This window comes from Oikopleura dioica, chromosome 2, assembly GCF_907165135.1.
Source record: "Oikopleura dioica chromosome 2, OKI2018_I68_1.0, whole genome shotgun sequence".
In the NCBI taxonomy this organism is placed as follows: domain Eukaryota; kingdom Metazoa; phylum Chordata; class Appendicularia; order Copelata; family Oikopleuridae; genus Oikopleura; species Oikopleura dioica.
In genome coordinates this window covers 141,146-161,948 of record NC_137292.1, presented here as the reverse complement: position 1 = coordinate 161,948, position 20,803 = coordinate 141,146, and the positions used below count along the sequence as shown (strand labels likewise).

Here is a 20,803-nt window from a genome sequence, read left to right as displayed (position 1 = left end):
GTACTTTCAATGGTGTTTGTACCTAAAAATCGACTTCAAAATAAAACAGACCGTCGTTCTCTGAAAATTTCCATTAAAAAGGTAAATCTGGATTGATGATATGAAAGATTGAAGCCTTATCTCCAATCTAGCGGTGGATTTTGTAAAAATATTGAAGATTACGGCTTCTAGGAACTGGTTTTTGACTGTACTTCGAAAAGGAGAGTGGCGCGCGCAGCCAATGAGAGCGAGGGAAAATCTCACTCAGCCATCGCTCATCCGATTTTACACGAGAAATTTTGTCGACAGCTTGAACGAAATCTTACTGAGATTCTCCCCTCGCTCTGATTTGCAGCGCGCGCCACTCTCCATTTCGGAGTACAATCATAAACCAGTTACTAGAAGCCGTAATCTTCAATATTTTTACAAAATCCACCGCTAGATTGGAGATAAGGCTTCAGTCTTTCATATCATCAATCTAGATTTACCTTTTTAATGGAATTTTTCAGAGAACGACGGTCTGTTTTATTTTGAAGTCGATTTTTAGGTACTTACCCTAGAAAGTACTGAAAATAAGGTCATTTTCGAAATCAACGATGAATTTTAGGTAGGGTAATTTGAAAAATGAATGAATTCGTAACAGGGATTCGGGTGTACGAAAGTTCAATATTCAAGGCTATATCCTTAAGGTTTTTTCAAAGATTGTTTCTTTATATCATGTTTTATTATTTGAAACTTTATTCAAAATTTATTTAAATTATAACAAAAAATTAAATTAAATCAAAAATAAAGTTTCTTATAAAATTATTAATAAAATTGAAAATTTAAAATTAATAAAAAGTTAAAATATTTTTAAAAATTAAAAAATAGAATAAATAAGAAATGACTTGAACTATTTTAAAAGTACTTAAAAAACTGAAATAATATCGTTTAATCGTCGAGAAAAATGAGTCACACTTGTTGGCGGTCAAAATATTTTGCAAATAACGTTTCTCTGAAAAAATGTTTTGCTTTGGCCGCAGAATCTTGCTCTTGCATGGCGTCTTACCAGCTTCGCTTCTCGTTTGTTTTAAAGAACTTTGAAAAAGAAAAAGATTTCTCGAAAAGATAAAAAATATCACGTTTTACTTTCTCGAAATCGGCGCCGGAAGAAAAAGTAAAATTTATTTAGGATTAGGCGCCGTTTTTCCCCAAAGCGTACGAGCCTGGAGATACACTTGAGAGGAGGAAGTCTTCCTTCCGCCCCGAATAATTCACTGTGAGCTTATCTCTAACCGCATTTTCAAGCAAAAATTTCCCTTTGAAAATTAAAGAAAATAGTCGATTTCGAGATTTTCAACGAAAACGAATGAAGATGCATCAAATCGACACTAACGAGCTTTTCATCTTGCAACGTATCGATTTTGATTGATCATCTCTAGAATTGACTCAACGGACGATTATATTACGATATTTCGGCTGGTGTCTGGAACCGACAAAAAATTTCGTTAAATTTTGCGTGGAAATTTTCAACCAATCAGAAGCCTCGATTCGGCAAACCTGCCAATCAGCAGCCGAGCAGCCGCCCACGCAAAATTTGTCGAATTTTTTGTCGGTTCCAGAGTCTGGAATCCAGACGCCCGAATATTTATAGGAATTTTGAAAAGAAAAAAAAACCAAAAATTTTAGTAAAAAAAGTCTTCTTGGAATTGAATGATTTTATCTTTTTGAGTTTGATAAACACAGCAGCCAGTTTGAAAGCGCCTCGTTCTATTATCACTCTAAACAGTGAGTAAAATGAGGGTGCGCTGCGTAATCTATCCCTTTTCAAGATGTCTTCACGTCAGTTTCTTTGAAGCACGCTTTGAAAGAGCTATTTAAGAAAAAGGGGGATTTTCTCTGTAGCCGACAAAGAAATTTCGACAAATTTTGCGTGGGCGGCTACTCATTTTGGCCGGTTTGCCATATCAAGGCTTCTGATTGGTTAAAAATTTCCAAGCAAAATTTGTCGAGTTTTTTGTTGGTTCAAGACAACTCTCCAAAATAAGGCCGAAAGAATCGTCTTTTAGATTAAGATTTAAGAAAACGAGCATTCAAAAAAGGTCTAAACCAGTTTCCGCCATTTTGAAGAAACGCGCCCTTGTCCGCCGCTTTTGCGCGCCTCACGTGACTTTCGGTATGCTTGTAGCAATTTGTCGTTTTGACTTACGTGAGCAAAAGGGTACTCAAGCAAAATGACTTTCCAGAATTAGACGTAACAACCTGCTTTCTTCAGTTTTTCTCTTTTTTTAGTTTGCGGGAATATTTTTAGGTTAAACCTGTCCAAAAAATTGGCGCCCATTAAATTTCGCGGGCATTTGTGTAAACATTGTGCTGCGGGGACTTGACAAGAAAATTACGTGAAGAACAACGTGCTTCTTTCGAATTCACAACTGTTTTGCATTTGCCGCACTTGATTCTTGTCACATTACAGTTCTTGACGAATAAATCATTTTATCTTACAGCCAGTTTTATTTCTAAAATAAAAAACACCGTTCCTGCTCGATTGAGTTCATCAGCGATGCATTCTTTGTAAGTCGCTTCCGAGAAATATCCACCCGCCACTTTTTGTCTTTTTTTTCGTATAAATAAGACTTTTTTGAAAAAAATGAAATATTTTTGCGAAAAAATGGCTTAAAATTTGAAAAGTTAAAAATTCAAGAATTTTATTTTTCACAAAATAACAAAAAATTTTTTTGCAAAAAAAATTTAAGTCTATCATCTTATCTAATATTTTTATACTTTCCTGATTCTTCTGTTCATCTCGTTCGAGTTTATCGGTCTCACTTGACTCGTCTCCGTCGATTGAGATTTTCCATCTTTTAAACTTTCGACCGGTTTCGCAGTGCTCAAATTTTAATCTCAAAAATTTCGTCATCGCCTGATCAGCCGAAAATCGGGATTAGTTTTAGTAAGACGGGCTCGGGCGGCATCTTCGAATGGACGCGCTTCACGTTCTCCCGACTACGAAAACACTCCAGCTTTCAAAAGGGAATTTTTTTGGTGCATCCGTAGATATAATTTATGAAGTCACTAGAAAATTGAATTAAAAATCAAAATAAAAAAAAAATATCAAATTTATAAAAAAGATTATTCTTAAAAAAAATTATAAGAAAATCATAATTATTAAATTATTCATTAAAAAAATTTGAGCTCTGTAAACCGTTTCCTATCCAAATCTCCACTGAGAATCTCCGCCAAAAAGTCTTCGGCCCTGGCATCTCTTATTAAGCTCCCCAGAAGGAGAGCAAAAGTGAAAATCTTCATTTCTCGAATTTATTCTCTATTTTCTTCGAAAATAATCTTCGAAATAGCTGTAGAATTCGTTCTCCGAAAAATCAAATATTTTTGTTTTCTTTCACTTTTTATCAAGTGAAGGAAAACTGGGAAAAGGGTTCAGGGGCCAGTTCAATTTAGCTGACTCGCGAATTATGTCACAAAACGGACTTCACGATAATCGCGCTCGTTGGCGCCATCGCGCAAACGCGCCCTTGCGAAACCTCTAGAATCCAACAAGGGGAGCGGGGCACTTTACGACACACGTTGGGGAGCCACTTTGTTTGCATTTTTACTCTCTTTTCCGGCAAACACTTACTTCCAATTTTAACATTTTATAAGCAGAATGAGTGAATGAAATATCTTTTTTGTAACAAAAATTTCATAGTTTTACAGTTTTCCCCCGGTCTTATTTTTTCCAGAAGTAAAATTTCGGAATTTTAAATTTTGACCCCGGAAATGGATAATCCAAAGAATTTCTTTGGGTAAACGATTTTAAGGCTTCATTTTGGGGGTCAATCTCAACTCCTTCACCCTAAAAATCGGATTTATTGCCGAAAATTGACGAGTTAGCTCTAATTTTGGCAAAAATATCGATTTTTCTTGGTCAAATATTCGCCTTTCAACTTTTCAAAGCAAGTTTAAACTGAGGACGAATAAAAAAACCATATAGAAGATGTAATTCACAAGGGTTAGCCCTGTTCTAGCTATTTTAGTGCGGAAAGCCTACCCATATGGACCATATGAGATGGCGTTTTCAAAAATCCCATTTTCCGAAGAAAAAAGCTGACGAACCCCAACTCCAATCAACAATCGTTTAAATGGGGCTCTTAACTGAAAGTTTTATCAAAAACTATTTAAGGTAGACCCTTAATTTCTATTGCTAGATTAAGATCCAACCCTCGACTGGAACCATTACCCATATGATTCTCTCTGGATTAAGGTTTTTTGGAATTTAATTGGGCTAAACCCTTATTTTTTTGGATAAAGTCAAGGCCTAAGCTACGACCGCTTCGACGATTCTTCCATTTTAAATTCGATGACGCGGCAAGAAATTAATTCTTATTTTGGCTTCGCTCAATTGTGTGATTTCTGCAAATGAAAGAAGTATCGAAGCAGTCAGACTTCTGGATAACCTCAAAGCCCTCTGATGTAATGAAAACATTAATTTTGCGCGAGTTAAGTATCGGGTGGAGTCACTACAAACACCCATTCTGCCCGGCCAGTCACGTTATTCTAGAAAATGCTTGACGAAGCAGCAGAAGAACTGCAATCTGAAAATTGCTGTCGCTTGACTAGGATTATTACCGATCGCTTGTTGCCAAAAAAAGAAAAACGAAGAAGCGAAAGTAGTTTTTGAAAAGGAAAAAATTCTTATCAGATTGGTTGTCATTTAGAAGAGCGCCAATGTCGGGATAAGGAAATAAGTTTCGACGCGCTAGAAAAATATTTCTTTATTTAAGGCCCCCCCCTCCCCGTCAACAATTTTCCTCAAAAAATCGAAAATTTCAAAAAAGCCATATTTTGGCTTCCTAGAATGCCTTGAAATTCAATTTAGCATAAAAACTTGTTCGGACCACTTTTTGACCAACAAAAATCTAAAATTTCAGCAAAATTGGGACTTTTTCGGCATTTTTCGTCAAAAAAGTCAAATCTTCAAACGCGATTTTGAGGGTGTTAGAGTCGAGATGGACCCCAAAAAATGAAGCCTCAAAATCGTTTTTTGATCTGTAAAATTCATTTCCGGGTCAAAATTTTGAAATTCCGAAAAGGGATTTTTTGAAAATTGTTGTTGACGGGGGGGGGGGTGTCCTTAACTTCGTCGTGAAGTAGTTTTTCTTCAAATTATTTCAAGTGTCTTAACTTTTTCATGTTGAGTTTATTAAACATCTTCTTAGCAAAGAAATCGGCCAATAATTATGATTCGGTCTAGCTCGTCTTCTTTCCGGCTTTCTTAGAGCTGATAATTTATGCTTGGATTGAGCAAAAAGCCCGAAAACGATGACAAATTATGTTAGATCAATTTAACGCTGGCTTTAAAAAATCGGTCTTTCAGGTCGAAAATTTTTGCTACAGATTCTAGAAGCAGAGATTTCAGACAGTTATTCATTTTAAAAAAAAGTTTTCAGACTGACCTAGAAATACGAAAAAAAGATATGGAGAATGTGACCACACCGTCAAAGCCAATAATTGAAAGAAGTGGCAATTATTCATTGCCCACCTTGTTTCAAGTATTTTCACCAAAATACTTTCGTCGTAATTTGGCAACATGCGGAAATTCTGCAATTCTGAGCTGTCGTCATTTCTCGCCTGACCGTCACAAATCGAACAAAAACAGCCCTCTTTGGCAAAAAAATTAAATTTTTCAATAAAGGATTGACCAATGAATGAAGCCTTCGAATGATACTCGAAAATTTCTAGTTTTCTTTGCTAAAAATCGTAAATGCCAATTTTTCTCAAAGAATAAATCTTTGGACACCGTTAATTTTCTTTAATTATAGCATGGGGAGACACTCATCCTTAATCATGAAAGCACAGTTTCATGAGAATATGTCGTTACTGTAAATAATGGGCGATTGTACTTAAACCTTGCGATGATGAGATAAGTCTGAAAAAGTTGTTGCAACCGGTTCCTATAAAACCAGGGGCCGGAGATTGCGGTTTGCTCCTTGTCACCCTCCCCGAAATTTTCAGCTCTATCAGACTCAGACATCTTTCATTTCCTCCCTTCTAGAATTTTCCGCTAAAAAAAGAAATAATACTCTGCTGAGCAGAGTCTGCTCCAAAAAAAACTACAAATAAGTAAATGTCACCTCAATTATCTCTTTGAATTTTAGTTGCGAAAAGTGCCCTTGCCTGTCGCCAATGCGCCGAGTGCATTGTGAAGTGACCCCCGAGGTCCCTTAAGCCTTTGTTTGAGCAGTGTGGTGAATTTTGTAGCAGCGCATTATAGAATTCCTCTCTGGGGCCTTCCTCTTATCAGACGACGAGTGATTTCGGGGAAGTTCCGCTCAGCCCGCCCTGAACCGCTTAACAAGACCGCGAGGTTAGCTCCGCACCAGTTAGACTAACACAGCTCAAGCGACTTGCAGTTCCTCTCAAAATAAACCGAGCTGATTCCAAAATAAAGGATCACTCCAAATAACTCAAAAATTTTTTGAGAAGAATTTCAGACAGTAGCCGGTTTTCAAAAAAGAATATTTTTTGAAATTCGTTATAAAAAGAGTTGAAACGAAAGGTCTTTGTCTCAACGAAAAATTGAAGATGACTCAAGATTAAAAGAAGCACTTGGTGAAACGATGGTGCCAGCTCGCCGAACAAGACTAAGCTGAAAATGGATTTGTAGGAGAAGGAGGGGGCTGATTTGTAAGCGACGTGCCAGGAACATCTCTGACAGATCCGCCAAACATGCTCCGACCGGGTAATTTTTTCGTGGAACGTTACGCACCCTCGAATATGCTAAACTCGTTGGAGACGGCCGAACATCTGCGGAAACGATGTATTTCTTCGCGGCTTCGGTTTTCCGCATTCGAAAAGAATTTTGGAGAAGCGCCAAATCTAAGCGTAAGGAATCTGTATCTTCTATCGCCATTTTCGGTGCTCAAAATTCGATCGCAACTTTTAAGCGGGACAAACTTTTTCACGATTTAGCTCTCGGCGGCGACAATGACACAGCTTTACGGAAAATATTGCTTTTGCCAAAAGTAAAAACCAAGTTTTGTTTTGCAAAAATTTTAGATGCTGCCGGCTGCGAACGAAAGCAATGGTCGCCAATCTGGACAAAACGACAGTCGAGAAAAAGAAAACCTACAAAGACCGCTTCCAATGTAAGTTAACGACCCCCCGCCCCCGTCAGCTTTTTCCTATGAAAATGGAAATTAAAAATACACCATATTCTTGATTCTGAATACGTCATCAGGTTAAACTTACTTCAAAAACTTGATAAGAGAAATTTTTGACCAAGAAAAATGAATATTTTTGCGAAAATCAGGGAAAATTCGTCAATTTTCGGCGAAAATTTCAATTTTCAAATGCGATTTTGGGGGCATAGAAGTCGAGATAGACCCCCAAAAAGCCTTAAGGGATCCCCCGTTTTGACCCGTAGAATCTATTCCCGGTTGAAATTCCGAGATTTGATTTTTCGAGAAAGCTGCCGGGGGGTCCTTCATAACACATTCTTTTCTCAAAAACATTCAGGGACTCGAATAAAGAAATTCTTCCTGCGAATCGTCTGCCGCAAGAGAAAGCAGCCAGGAAAGCGGCCGAGAGAGAAGTGGCAAAAACGAGCGCTTCACAAAACAAATACTCAGGAATTGACTTTTTGAAATTTTCATTTTTCATTTTCTTCATCTCAAAACGGAAATTAGTCAATTGAAAATGAGGCTGGCAGTCCAGAAGAATCCTCCGTCTAAATCGCCCTCGATCTTCGCCGAAACGAAGAACAAGCGAAAACCCGTTTTTAATCCTTGACGGAAATTGCGAAAATAAACTGCGCCATCGGAAATACCAAACAAAGAATGATCGAGACCGCCGCACTCGTGTTCTTGTCATTCCAAGAAGCGAAATTCTAAAATTGTGACTCAACCAATTTTCCTTAGAGATTTTCCAAGTTCAAAAGAAAAGAATTCATTTCGGTAAAATTCGGCGATTCCGTGTCGCACTTCCGGAAGGCACGAATGCGAATCAGTTCGAGACGTTCCTGCGGATTTCGACTATCCGTTCTTGCGGCTTTCATTTTCCAATTATCTTTCCTTGGGAATTTATCCAACGCAACGGTCGATCGCAAAAGCAATCAATTGCAAAGACAAATATTTGAGTTAGAAATTAAATATTCTGAGTCATGTTTGCTGAAATTCGACTGCTTTCTTGAGCTTCGAGATTTCTGATTTTCCTTTCCAAAAAATGATTTCTGACGTGGAAAAAGGATCAACGATAGAAAAAACAAAACAAGTTTATCAGAACCTAGAAATTACTGCCGATCATGTTGAGCGAGAAAAAATAGAAGCACACAAGAACAAAGGTGATTTAAACTTGAAAATCAAAAGAACAATTCTTAATTCGCGATTTTCTCATTTTTAAAATGAAAATCTGCAGTACAAGAGCTTTAGTTTCGCCCAAAAACAGCATAGTTCAGGAAGCGAGGATTTCGAAACAAACGGCGACTGCCTCAAAATAGACGGCGAATTTCTCGGAAGTCTGATCGTTTGTCTCTTCGTCTTTGGCATTTTTGTTTGGCTTCTGTCACTGTGTAAGTAGAATAATCATTCAGAATGATTTATTCTTATTTCAATTTTTAAGCTTTTCCGAAAAGTTCCTGATGAAATATCCAAGAAAAAATTTGCCCTCCTTTTTTTTCATTTCACTATATAAATTCTATAAAATAATAATTCTTCAAAAGAAACTCGATTATCCGAATTTGTAAACTATAATACTCTCGAATCGTATCTTCTGCACTTTCGCTTTTCATCAAAGACGATAAAATAATTGGCCCTTGTTACAACACGTTCGACACACGAGCGGGCTCCGCTAGAAACACACTTGATGCACTTTGTTAATCGGCCGCGTTCTTATGGCACCAGAGTTTGTGTTCTATCGATAAGTTTGATAAGTTGTCGTAAGTTTGATGAGATCGCCGCCGCTAAGCAATTACCCGCTTTCGTGTTTCTTTCCCGACTTTGACATTGCTTTCGACAAGAACACGCAACTTCGCCTTGCAAACGTTGTTTTCAATCTTTTCGGCGCTCGAAACTTGCATTTTCGAATAAAAAATATGTCATTTTTATTTGTTTCTTTAGAATTGAAAACTTAATATTCAAATAATCATTGCAGCCTCAGCTGAGCATTTCTTGAAGCTGAGAAGCAATCATAACGTTCACTGCGCCGCTGGTTTAGTTTCGCGAAAAGTTGACGAGCGCTGCGTAATCAAAGCTGCTCCAAAAAAAGCAACCGGACGTTGATAGCATTTTTCAACGCTAATCGACGCGCTCCACGGGTACTCAATTTTCATACCCTGATTCCTGCCTCGCCTTTATTAGTTTTACAGAAACTTTCTGTTTAAGAGCAGTTGTTATTCAAAAGCAAGGCGATATTTTTGGGATGGTGTCTGGAACCGAGAAAAAAATTTCGACAAATTTTGCGTGGAAATTTTCATCGAATCAGAGGGGTGGCGTCTGGAATCGACAAAAAAATTCCGACAAAAATTTAAAAAAAAAGACATTTCAGAAAAAAATACTCTTAAAATTTTTTGAGAAGATTTTATTCTTAAAACTATGCAGAAATGGCCTTTTCAGGCCACAATGGACATTTCTAGGCAGTTTTGAGAAATTTTCGTTAGCGCAGCAGAAAATGGTGGACGATTGAAATTTACGTGAAAAAAATGAAAATTTTTGTCGGGATTTTTTTGTCGGTTCCAGACACCTCCCCGAATCAGAAGCCTGGAATCGGCAAACCGACCAATGAGCTGCCTAGTAGCCGCCCACGCAAAATTTGTCGAAAATTTTTTGTCGGTTCCAGACACCATCCCCGATTTTATGGGACTAAACCAATTTTTGGAAGTGAATTTTTGGATAGCCAATAAGATTTCTGTATTTGGCCTTCCGGCTAATCAAAACCCTTTTGATAAAAAATTTGTTCCAAAAATTGGTTCTACCCATTTTTTTGGCTCCATAACGCAATCAAGGGTAATAAAGACTGCGATTAAAATCTAGCCCCAATTTCGTCTTCTGGGAAAAGCGAAGAGCAGAGCGCAATGTGACGCCGCCCGATCTATCTATTCAAGAGCTTTGAGAATTCCTTGATCCGCCCTTTCCGCCGCGAGGAAAACTGATGAGCCATCCTGAATTCAAAAGACGTAAAAATGCTTCACTCAGCTCGTTTCTCAATAACAATACTTAAAATTACATTTTCTTCCGTGAACGAGGTGTCACAATCGAATTTGCTAAATATCAGGTGTTTTCTTTATTCTCGCTTTATTTTCGATTGAAGGCTTTGGTGACGATAAAAATAAGGGGAAGATGTAATTTCACGGCACCCTGTTTTTGTTATTAGAAAATTATTATTTTAGGGATGCACAAATTAATAGCAGTGGAAACCAAGAAAAGAAAGTGCATTTTCGGAAGACCAATAAGCTTGCTGTATTTGACCTACCGGCCAATGAAAATCGAGATCTAATAAATAACTTCCTTTCTATGGTTCAGCCCAATTTTTATATAAAAAAAATAATCTTTTGAAAATTGAAGAAAAAATATCAAAAAATATAGGCTAAGGTTCTTCTTCATCGAAAAACAAAGTTTGGCTGAGATGGCAGAACTCCAGGGGATTTTCGCGGAGCTGTTTCGGGAAGATTGATAGTTGAGCCGAGATGGAGTCTTTTGATGTGCGTCGCGGGCCGTCTCGTTTTGGCGCGCGGCAGTAAAATCTTCGAATCATTCAGTGTGCTAAAACCAAATTTAACATTTTCTTTGCTCGTTTCCTCATTCGGCGATTTTCGGCCACGGCCGACTCACAGCTGGAGAGACCTTTGCACAAAGAAGAGATTTTTAAGAAAGAAGAAGTCTTATTTAATTCGAAGATTTCGACTGAAAATTGCGGTTGATGCCGCTCTATTAATCTCTAAGCTAGTTAACTTGCAAGGGAGACACTAAAATTCGGAAATCGGCGCTTTTTGTATTTGGTAAGATAGAGAGTGATTTTCAGAATTTCAGAAATTTCAAATTTCATTTCGCGCAGATGGCTTTCTTTCCAAATATGGCGGAGCGCATTTCGCGCACTTGTTTTTCTTTTCAAATAAGGCGCAGCACTTTCGCGCGCTTGTTTTCTTCGTTGTTTTCATTTTCATAAAAGCAGCCGATTCCGAGCAAAAATTCTTATCAAAGGTCAACTTCCCACTATGTGGCCATATCACTTTGATAAGAGTCGTTATCAATCCATTTTCCAAAATCGTAGTCAGTCCAAGCAATTGTCGTTGTCGCTGAAGAAGAAGTTGTCGTCCTTGCAGAAAGCTTCGGTTTTGTCGTTAAATCAGGAGATAGCCATTCACCCTGAAATCGAGCCAAAAAAGTGTTTCAAACAAAAACGCCTACCAGGAGCAGTTACTGACAGCGCCATCCCGCGGGGCACGGGGTCACACTGTCAAGCCGCAAATGCGGAACTCGGCTGGGGATGATAGAACATACAACTTGTTCTGGTTAAAAATACAGGAATCCGTCGCGTTGAGTTTTCTTGATCGTAAAGGTCGTCCAGAAGAATCAAGGAAGAGAATCGTTATAGAAGCAGAATAAGAAAGATTGTTACTGTAACTAGAAAAGAATAAGAGTAAAGAATGATTGGTAATCATTGATGAGTCCTAAAATTGTGATAATTAACGCCCGTAGACGGTCGGCTAATGTGCCTTGAATGATGTGAAATAGCGCGTACGCTACAAGAAGGGATTATGATGTACTCATGCAAGCATTCCACGAAATTGGCTCAAGATTCCGCGTTTAACAGTCTGTTTGTGATAATTTCAAAAATCAATCCGAGTTAGCGAAGCTGGCCGTGAATAAATTGAATTCGATTTTATTTTTTTTATTATTTTTTTTTTGTCTTTTGATGTTCTTCCGTTGACTGATATTAGCGGTCAAACCAAAAAAAAAGAAACAATAAAAAAAATTGATGAGCCAGGAGCAAAATTAATGAAAACGAGTTTTGATTGGCCGTTAGGCTAAATACAGCGATCTTATTGGCTGCCGAAAATGTACTTCCTGGCTTGTCACTTCATTTTTTAACATTTCCTTTTGTTGGTTTGTCCCGTAAAATCCCATTTTTGAGCCTTTTTTATTAGATTTTCTTTTTGAGAGTCGACTCACAGGAGAAGATTGGTTTTATGATTGATTAATTAATGACTGTCGGTTTCAAATTAATGTTAATCCGTCCCACAATACTCAGACTCGTAAAAACATCAGAAAAGATCACATGATTCCTTTCCGTGAAAACAACAATGCGCGAAAAAGTCTGATTATCCACGGGACAAAACCGAATAGACAATTAACTCATTATCGCTCCTCACGAGCTCGTCTGGCCTTATAAATCCCACGCCGTAAACTTTACTCACAATCCAAGCAGAATCATAAATAAGGGGATTTCAAAGGCCGCTTTTCAGCAAACTCAATTGAACAAGAGAATTTCCGCAGAAGAGAAATATTGAACATGACTTAAGTAAATTTGCAAAGCTATTGAATCCGCTTCCGCAGGGTTTTTCCGATTGAATCATGTGATAACGGCTCAAATAAGAAAAAATATCAAAAAAAAACTTTTTTCACGAACTTTAAAAAAATAATGTTTTAAGAAAAAAATTATTTTCCTAAATTTTTTCTTCAAAAAAACGAGCTCATTATTAATTAACCTGTCATTTTCATTTTTTATGACTAGAAGCGGAACTGGCCGATGAATTGGCCCGGCCGATCCCGCGTTTAAAAAGCGAGGCAACTAATTTTCTGTTTTCAGACTGAGAAAATAAATTCAGCGAAAAGAAATGAGCGCGCAAAACGTTTTGTCGGAAATCAACACTTTTCAAAAAGCAGATTTGAAGAAAACCAGCGTCGAGGAAAAGCAAGTTCTTCCAAGCTCAGAGGGTAAAAGACGATTTATCATTTGATTTTTCAAAGATTCTAGCTTTCTTTTAGATTTGAGCCGCGAACGAGTCCTCGTTGATTGCGCCGAGTTCGACAAATGCTCCTTGAAAAAGACTGAAACTAACGAATCGTCTTTTCTCGCCCAGGAAACTTCCAAAATGGTACTTTTCTTTTTCAGTTCCAATTTAACAATTTTCAGCAAGCTGCGAACTTCGACCACTCAAAACTGAAGAAAGTTGAGGTGAAAAGCGAAAGCAACTTTTTGACGAAAGAAAAGACGATTTTGAGCGCGGCCGCTTTCGACAAATCCAAGTTGAATCACGTCAAGCCGCTCGAGAAAGACACACTAACTGAGGTAAACAAGAGTTTCCGAATCGAACATTTATTCCTTTCAGACGAAAACTATCCTCTCGGTCGAGAAATTTGACAAAAATACTTTGAAAAAAGCCGAAACCGCCGAAAAGTCAGTTCTTCCTTCTGCCTCAGGTAATTTTAAAGAGGATCCTCTTATTATTTATCATAAAAATTCTAATGGCTAGTCAAATAAAAATCAACAGAATCTTCGACCCAAATAAGAAAGGGGGAGCACAATTTGGGATTGTGTCTGGAACCGAGAAAAAAATTTCGACAAATTTTGCGTGGGCGGCTACTCTGTTGCTGATTGGCCGGTCTGCCAAATCCGGGCTTCTGATTGGTTGAGAATTTCCACGCATGATTTGTCGAAATTTTTTCTCGGTTCCAGATACCTCACCCACAATTTTAACGCGCAAATTCTTTCCGAGGCCCACAATTATAATGGGTTAGGCCCAATTTACTTTTGAAAAAAAAACGAAGAGCCACGGGCGCTCGATTCATTTCGAGAATCTGCAACCCGTATACTATGTGAGCCTAGGTAAGAATATTGAACCCGTTGTAATTGTTGGCCTCGGGAAGAATTCGCTCGTAAAAATTGTGGCCCCCCTTTTTATTTTTGAAATTCCGCCTTATCCTCTTTCATGAAAAAAAATCTTTTATTTTAGACATCACCCGCGAAAAATGCGTGGTAGACGCTGCTCAATTCGACAAAACTGCGCTCAAGAAAACAACGACAAGCGAATCCACTGTTCTCGCTCAAGAATCGTCCAAAATTGTAATTTCAAGAAATAATTCCTTGAATCAAATAAATTTCAGCAAGCAGCAAACTTCGACCACTCAAAGCTGAAAAAAGTAGAAACGAAGGTCGAAAACCAGTTTTTGAACAAAGAAAAAGCGATCATCGGAGCAGCTGCCTTCGACAAATCCAAGCTCAATCACGTCAAAGTCGTTGAAAAAGACACTATTTCCGAAGTAGGCAGATTTATTTTTTCTTCGTTTTTCATGAATTCAGGCGAAAGCGATTGTGGAAGTGCAGAAATTTGACAAAACTTCTTTGAAAAAGACAGAAACAACAGAAAAATCTGTTCTTCCTTCATCGACAGGTACAACATCCTTTTGGAAATTATTCATTTTTTTGCATTTTCGGGCGAAATTCTCAATTGTTTGGAAGAAGGGGAATTAAACCCGTTAGGTCCCCGAAGATTTTTAGCTAAAAATACTGAGCTGGTTATTTCGGCGTTTTTTAAACCCGTATTTATTAAAGATTTTTTTCATGGACCCAGGTTTTCTGCACAGACTGCCAAGCTCTCGTATGGGAAAGGGGGCTGCTGGGGGCTTCTCTGACAAAGCAACCCACCCCCTCCAAAGAATCCCTGGGCTCAGCAACCTGTGTATAAAATCTCAGTCAGGCAGGGTTCGAAATTTGCTGTTCACTCAGAGTGAACAGAGTGAGCTGTTCACTGTTCACTGTTCTCTCTGTTCACTCTTAGAGTGAACAGTGAACAGAGATTTTGAATTTCTGTTCACTCTAGAGTGAACAGTGAACAGTTCACTCTGTTCTCTCACCGGGTTTTGACAAATTCTAGAGCAGATTTGTTATTGTCGACTCAAAATTTCAGCAGAAAATTGTGGTGGAAAAGCAAAAATTTTGTTCTAGAATGTATTCTTTTAAAAAATTCATGTCGAGAATACACTTCGCAGAAAGATATATCGGAAGAGACGATTTATTATCGTCTCACTACTTGAAACGTCTCTTTTGAGACTAATCAGTGTTTATTAGCCAAAAAAAAAATCTAGTTTGACTTTAAAAATTTTGTAAAAAAATTTTCTGAACAGCCTTAAAGAAAAGCCGCATAGCGTCTTTTTTAAACGAAGTGGCTTCACCATTATCAAATAAGTCATTGAAATGGTTTGCTTTCTATCATTTGACCGGATTTTCATTTTGGCTGCTCAGAACCTGGCTAAAAAAAAGACAAAGCGCCATTTTTTGCGGATCTCAGCTCGCAAGAACGAGAAGAGAATTATTCATCGTTCGTTTTATTCTAGAAATCAACGCTGAAAAAACGATGCAAACAATCGCTTCTTTCAACAAAGAGCAGCTCAAAACCGCCGAAACAGTCGTCAAAGATCGTCTCCCTTCAAAAGAAGACATCGAATCCGAAAAAGCTCAGGAGTAAAATTCTTTTCTTTCTGTTCATTTCTTCCTTCGTAAATTTGCATTCCTCTCTTCACTCTTTCCAAGTTCTTTTTCGGAAAAATAAACCAAGCATGACCGAATTCTCGAAAAAAAAATAGAAAATTTTCTTTTGTATTTTTTATTGACAACAAAAAGCGCTTTTCGTAGAATAAATAGAATATTTAAAAATGTTCAGAAGATTGGACAACACTTGCACGCAAAGCTCCGACATCGAGTGTTGAATAAATTACTCAGCAGACATTGACTCCTTTCCCACATCGTTCTCAGCTTCTTCAGAAGTCGAATCCTACCGAAATTATTTGACGTTTTTGTTTGGCTAGAAAAGGACTTGACAGCTTTACTTGATAATTATGACTCATAATTAATAATTATTAATTATCTTTTTTAAAGATTTGAAAATTTCTTCAAGGGAATACAATATACCAGGGCAGCCCTCTAAAATACGACCAAATCTTGGTCTATGGAGTCCCTAAAATATTGTTAACTCGTTGGGAAAGCGGCACCTAAAATATGATCAAATCGTGTTCTGGGGGTCCCCTTAAATATGCATCCAAAGTCAAGGACACAGAATCTCACTTGGCGCATCCGCGTTCTCTGATTTGCCCGTTGACGATTCTCGTACAGTACGTGAGCTTGAATTCATATTTTAGGGGGCCCAAGAACACGGTCTGATCATATTGTAGGGGACGCTTTTCCATTGAATTGGTAATATTTTAGGGACCCCAGGAGGGGATGAGAGAATGGCGTTCCTAATTTTAGGAGCCGTTCCTAATTTCAGGAACGCCATTCTCCTACCCAACCCCCCCCCCCTAGGACGAAGGTCGTATTTTAAAGGACCCCCCTGGTTATATAATTGCTTGTAAGACCGTTTTTAACATTTTTCCTTAAACTTGACGAAAACCAAATGCAAGCAAAATAAATCTGAAAATCCTCTGCTAGCAGCTGATTTTTCAATAATTCTAAGCAGGAAGAGTCCATCCTGCGTTATTTTTAAAATCCTCTGATTCCAGCTGATTTTGAATCAAAATTTCACCAGCTTGAGGTTTTTCTTGCTTTTAAAAGGCTCGAAAAAGCCATTCCGACAAGAGTTTTTGTGGGAGACAAAGTGTTTATTACTGAAAAAAGCGTACCTCAAGGATGGCTACCCGACAATGCCCCAGAGGGTACACTTAACCCAGCGATTAATAATTACCGATGTACTGTTTTAGTGCCCTAGATGACTATGCAAAGCGATAACAATTCATCTCCTTTTTGAAAATTTAAAATGACTTACCCTTGGGCCGATTATTTCCGTGTCCACTTCGTTGGCTTCTTCTTTAACTTCCTCAGCCTTCTCTTCCTTCTTTTCTTCCTCAACTTTTTCTACTCCATCATCTTCATTTTTCTTTTCCTCGACGGCGTCCCCTCCCGATTCATTTCTGTCCTGAACCATGCTTGGTCGAGGAGTAGCTGGAATTTCCTCTTTTTCAGCTTTTTGCTCTTCAACTTTTTCTTCCTTGATTTCGGGAGCTTTTGAGGCGCTCGATGTTGGTCGGCTTGATTTCGCTGATTTTTCGGCTTCTTTTATCTTTCCAGAACTTGGACGAGAAGTCGTTTTTGATTTTTCTTCGTTTTGCTGCTCTTTTGCTCGCGAAATCGGTCGAGATGCAGGGCTTGATTTCTTGGGTGATTTCGGCTGTTCCTATCAAGTTATATTACAGTTTGTTTCCATTTTTCCGGAGTCCATTTTTCCGGACACTTTTCCGATTATAAGTAGGGAAACTCGATGAAAAATGAGCTTTTTTGGGCTTAGTAGGGAGGGAGTATAATACAGTTTTAGAAAGCCCAGAAGCTGGGGATCATTTTGACTATTTATAGTCAGGGGTTTAACATATGCCCTGGGGCACTTTTGGCCTTCCGAAGGGCCAAATTTCTGGTACTCTCAGGATAAGGGACCGTGGGGACTTCTAGTATCGAAATCCGGGTCTGTGGAGCACTAATAGAGCCCATACTGGGTTGTGAACAGAGGCTCTTGTGAGAACTATCGCCCGAAGAAGCTCGAAAAACGATGAAAAATTGAGGCGAAATCTGAGTCTGATTCACGAGCCATATTTTGCCCAATTTTTGAGCTTCTTCAGGCGCTGGTTCTCACTAGAGCCCCTGTTCACAACTTCTGATCAGATTCTGGTAGAATGGAGCCTGCTCTACACTCTGAATTAGAGGATAGGCTGCTAGAGTGCTCTAGAACTCGGATTTCGATGGATCAAATGATGGCCGAAAATCGGCATCAAATAAGATTGGTCCCCATTAAACCATACTGGGTTGTAGAGAACTGTTATTTCCTTCGACTGAAAAAACGTTTTTCCTTCGACTGAAAAACGTTTTTATCGATAAAAATATGTAAGAAAAGTATTTCTGGATCATATGAGATATTCCGGGGTGAGTTCCCAAGAAAATCTCTTTTTTTTTGTAAAATATGACCTCAAGTGAACTTCAATCACCCCAAAATACTTTTTCATATATTAATATCGGTTTAAAACGTCCTTAAACGTATTTCAGTCGAAGGAAATAACAGTTTCGTACTTTTTGGGACCAAGAGTGCCGATTTTCGGCCATCTTCCTTAAGTTCTAGAGCCTCTAGCGCCCTCCAGAGTGGGCCTAACGATGGTTTTTTGATATTCTGAATCGTCAGAGCCTACTCTACAACCCAGTATGGGTTTTATTACCACTGACCCGGGATACTAGAAGTTACGGTCCCCTATCCTGAGAGTACCAGATATAGGGGCTAGTTAAGCTTGTTGGCGAGGATTCCATCAATTTCTGGAAGCTAGAAGTTTACTTCGCGGAAAATCGACTTCTTGACTGAGAAATGCCTTTTTCTCGAAAAAAATTTAAGTATATTTGGCGGGACATGCATTTTTGGCAGGTGACCCAATTTTCCGGACATTTTTTGAAAATCTGGGGACGAAATTAGTCCGGAAAAATGGAAACATACTGTATTAAAGTTTTTGTCGATTTTTTGTCAAAATTTTTGCTAATTAATTTTGCTAAAAATATGGGGATTTTTGGCGATTGTTCCAAAATTGTCAAAATTTCGATTTTCCTAAATTTTCGAGCCACAAATTTACCTCTTTCTTCTTCAATTCTTCATTTGAAACACTTTCTCGTCTGGACTCCTTCTTCGTCTTTTCCGGAGTAACCGATTTGCGCCCCTTTCCACTGGAAGGCCGCGACTCCTTCTTCGCCACAGATTTTCGGCCGTCTTCAGTCGGCGTCGGCGAGTTTTCGCAAATCTCCGTCTCGACGACTTTTTTGACCTCGATTTTGGTCGGCATCGGCGTCGCCGAAAGATCCATCGTCATGACGCTTCGAAGCTTGCCCTTCATGTCTAAAGCTTTTGTTGGCTTCTAAAGCCTTACTTGCGGCGAAGCTGGCGGGTAAAAATTTTTGATTTGTAAAAATTCGGACATTTAGCGAGCTTTGAGTTTTTATACAATCTTGGATAAAAATTGGTTGAATTGAATACAACACAGGTTAGGGACCCCCGTCAACAATTTTTCTCAAAAAATCGAAAATTTCAAAACAGCCATATTTTGGCTTCTCAGAGTAATTTGTTACCAATAATAATCTTAAATTTTTAGCAAAATTGACTCCTTTTCGCCATTTTTCGTCGAAAAGTCCAATTTTCAAACGCGAATTTGAGGGTGTTAGAGTCGAGATAGATCCCCGAAAATTGAAGTCGTTTTTTGACCCGTAGAATCCAATTATGGGGTCAAAATTTTGAAATTCCGAAAATCGATTTTTCGAAAATTGTTGACGGGGGGAGTCCTTAAATATTATTCGTTCTTTTTCCGGCTTCAAACGAACAGTGACTCCCGTACCTGCATATTTTTCCTTCAACTCGTGATACTTTTCGAGCGTTCGCTGCTGCTCCCCTGCCAGAGTTTCGAGCTCCTTTTCGAGCGTCGCTTCTCGTTCCAGCGATCGAGCGAGTTTTTCTTCCGACACCTGCAACGCCGCCGACATGCTGTAGAAACTCTCTTGGACATCTTTGAAGCCCTCGGCAAACTTAAAATTCAATTAAAGAAAACAAAACTTAAATGGGCATACTTTGACTTTGTCGTTCATTTTTTGGATCTGCGAGAAAGCGAACTTGCCCGCTTTTTAAATACTCTTTTTTTCTGCTTTGATAATTTATTAACTGGCTGAGCAAATTGGCGGCTTGCGCGACTTTCAGAACACAACTCTCTATTCCACTCGTTCTGAATGTTTGATAAGCGACCTTGCGCACCTGCAGTTAGAATGTGACTCTCTCTTTCCACAGTCGCAAGAACAATCAATTATGCAGCTTTGCTTTGACCTTTAGAGAATGAGATATAAATTTTATTAAAAATATTTAGATAAGAAATTGAATATTTAAAAAGATTTAATACAAATTTAAATTTCGAATAAAAATTTTATTATTTTAAGTTCAACTTAAATCATTACAAAAAAAATTATAAAAATTATAAAGAAGACTTTTTTAGTTTATTAAAATTTATCAAAAAATATTTAAAAATTTAAACTATTTTTTTAATTAAGAATTAAAGTAAAAAATAATCTTAAATTTATAATTTAATAAAAATTAATTTTTAGTCTAATAAATTTGTATTTACAAAGATTTAATACAAATTTGAGGCAAAAGTTTTATTGACAAAAATATTCAGAAAAGAAATTGAATATTCCAGCGAATAAAACCACCTGGACTGACAAATGGAGTTGAAACAGAATGTTCACTTTCACCAGAACTGTAAATTTCTTCTGTTTTATTTGTCACATTTCCGTTATCCGGTCTGATATTTTCTGCGACTGCACGAAATTTAGAAGATCCTAAAATATACAAAAAAGAAAATCAAAGGACGCTACCATTGCTATTTGTTATGTAAAGATAATAAGTTGAGGAATCTGCATTTTTGGGCATCTTATTCTCAGTCCATTGCAGGTTCGATCGTATGACTCGTTAAAATGGAACTAAAATGGTTTTTAGTTTATACTCGGAAGATCGCTAACTAACTTTTAAATTAATCTGTCGGAGGCCATTCTTGACTTTTTCAGCAATCGTCGAATGGCAGAATTTGACGTTCTTGAACGTTTTTCCATTTGAATCTGTTGTGTTATGAGTTAGCTTCGCTCTTGTATCATTATCATCCTTTCCATAATAAAATCCTTCAAAGATGAATAAATCAGGATTTTCAAATAGAGCTAACCGAGTCCCTTCAAGCTATCTGAATTGCAAAAATAAACTTTGTTGAAAGTCCTCGCTTCTTTTAATTCCGCTTCGAGGCTTGAAATCGAGCTGTCTAATCTGGCAAAAAGCTGAATGTTCCATCTTATAAATCCAGCAGGTCCA

The 20,803-nt window shown here is 38.0% G+C and overlaps 2 protein-coding genes and 1 long non-coding RNA gene across 3 annotated transcripts; 2 read left to right on the top strand and 1 right to left on the bottom strand.

Moving 5' to 3' along the window:
• The first annotated feature begins 8,159 nt into the window (after positions 1-8,159).
• On the top strand, positions 8,160-8,679 carry LOC145700219 (uncharacterized). The gene is made up of 3 exons (XR_014134174.1): positions 8,160-8,293; positions 8,408-8,521; positions 8,572-8,679. It is a non-coding gene; the product is annotated as an uncharacterized LOC145700219 (long non-coding RNA).
• Positions 8,680-12,334: 3,655 nt separating this feature from the next.
• On the top strand, positions 12,335-15,515 carry LOC145696361 (uncharacterized). The gene is made up of 9 exons (XM_081773381.1): positions 12,335-12,468; positions 12,757-12,884; positions 12,936-13,045; positions 13,084-13,239; positions 13,280-13,370; positions 13,904-14,013; positions 14,055-14,210; positions 14,251-14,341; positions 15,285-15,515. The coding sequence occupies exons 2-9, from the start codon at positions 12,785-12,787 to the stop codon at positions 15,413-15,415; spliced, it is 945 nt and encodes a 314-aa protein (XP_081629507.1). The 5' UTR covers positions 12,335-12,468; positions 12,757-12,784; the 3' UTR covers positions 15,416-15,515.
• A 28-nt stretch (positions 15,516-15,543) lies between these two features.
• Positions 15,544-19,542, bottom strand: LOC145696360 (uncharacterized). Its single transcript, XM_081773380.1, has 5 exons — positions 19,525-19,542; positions 19,296-19,482; positions 18,543-18,802; positions 16,709-17,116; positions 15,544-15,721 (listed from the first exon to the last, which is right to left on the bottom strand). Exons 1-5 carry the CDS (start codon positions 19,540-19,542, stop codon positions 15,662-15,664), a joined length of 933 nt encoding a protein of 310 aa, XP_081629506.1. The 3' UTR covers positions 15,544-15,661.
• Between the last annotated feature and the right edge of the window lie 1,261 nt (positions 19,543-20,803).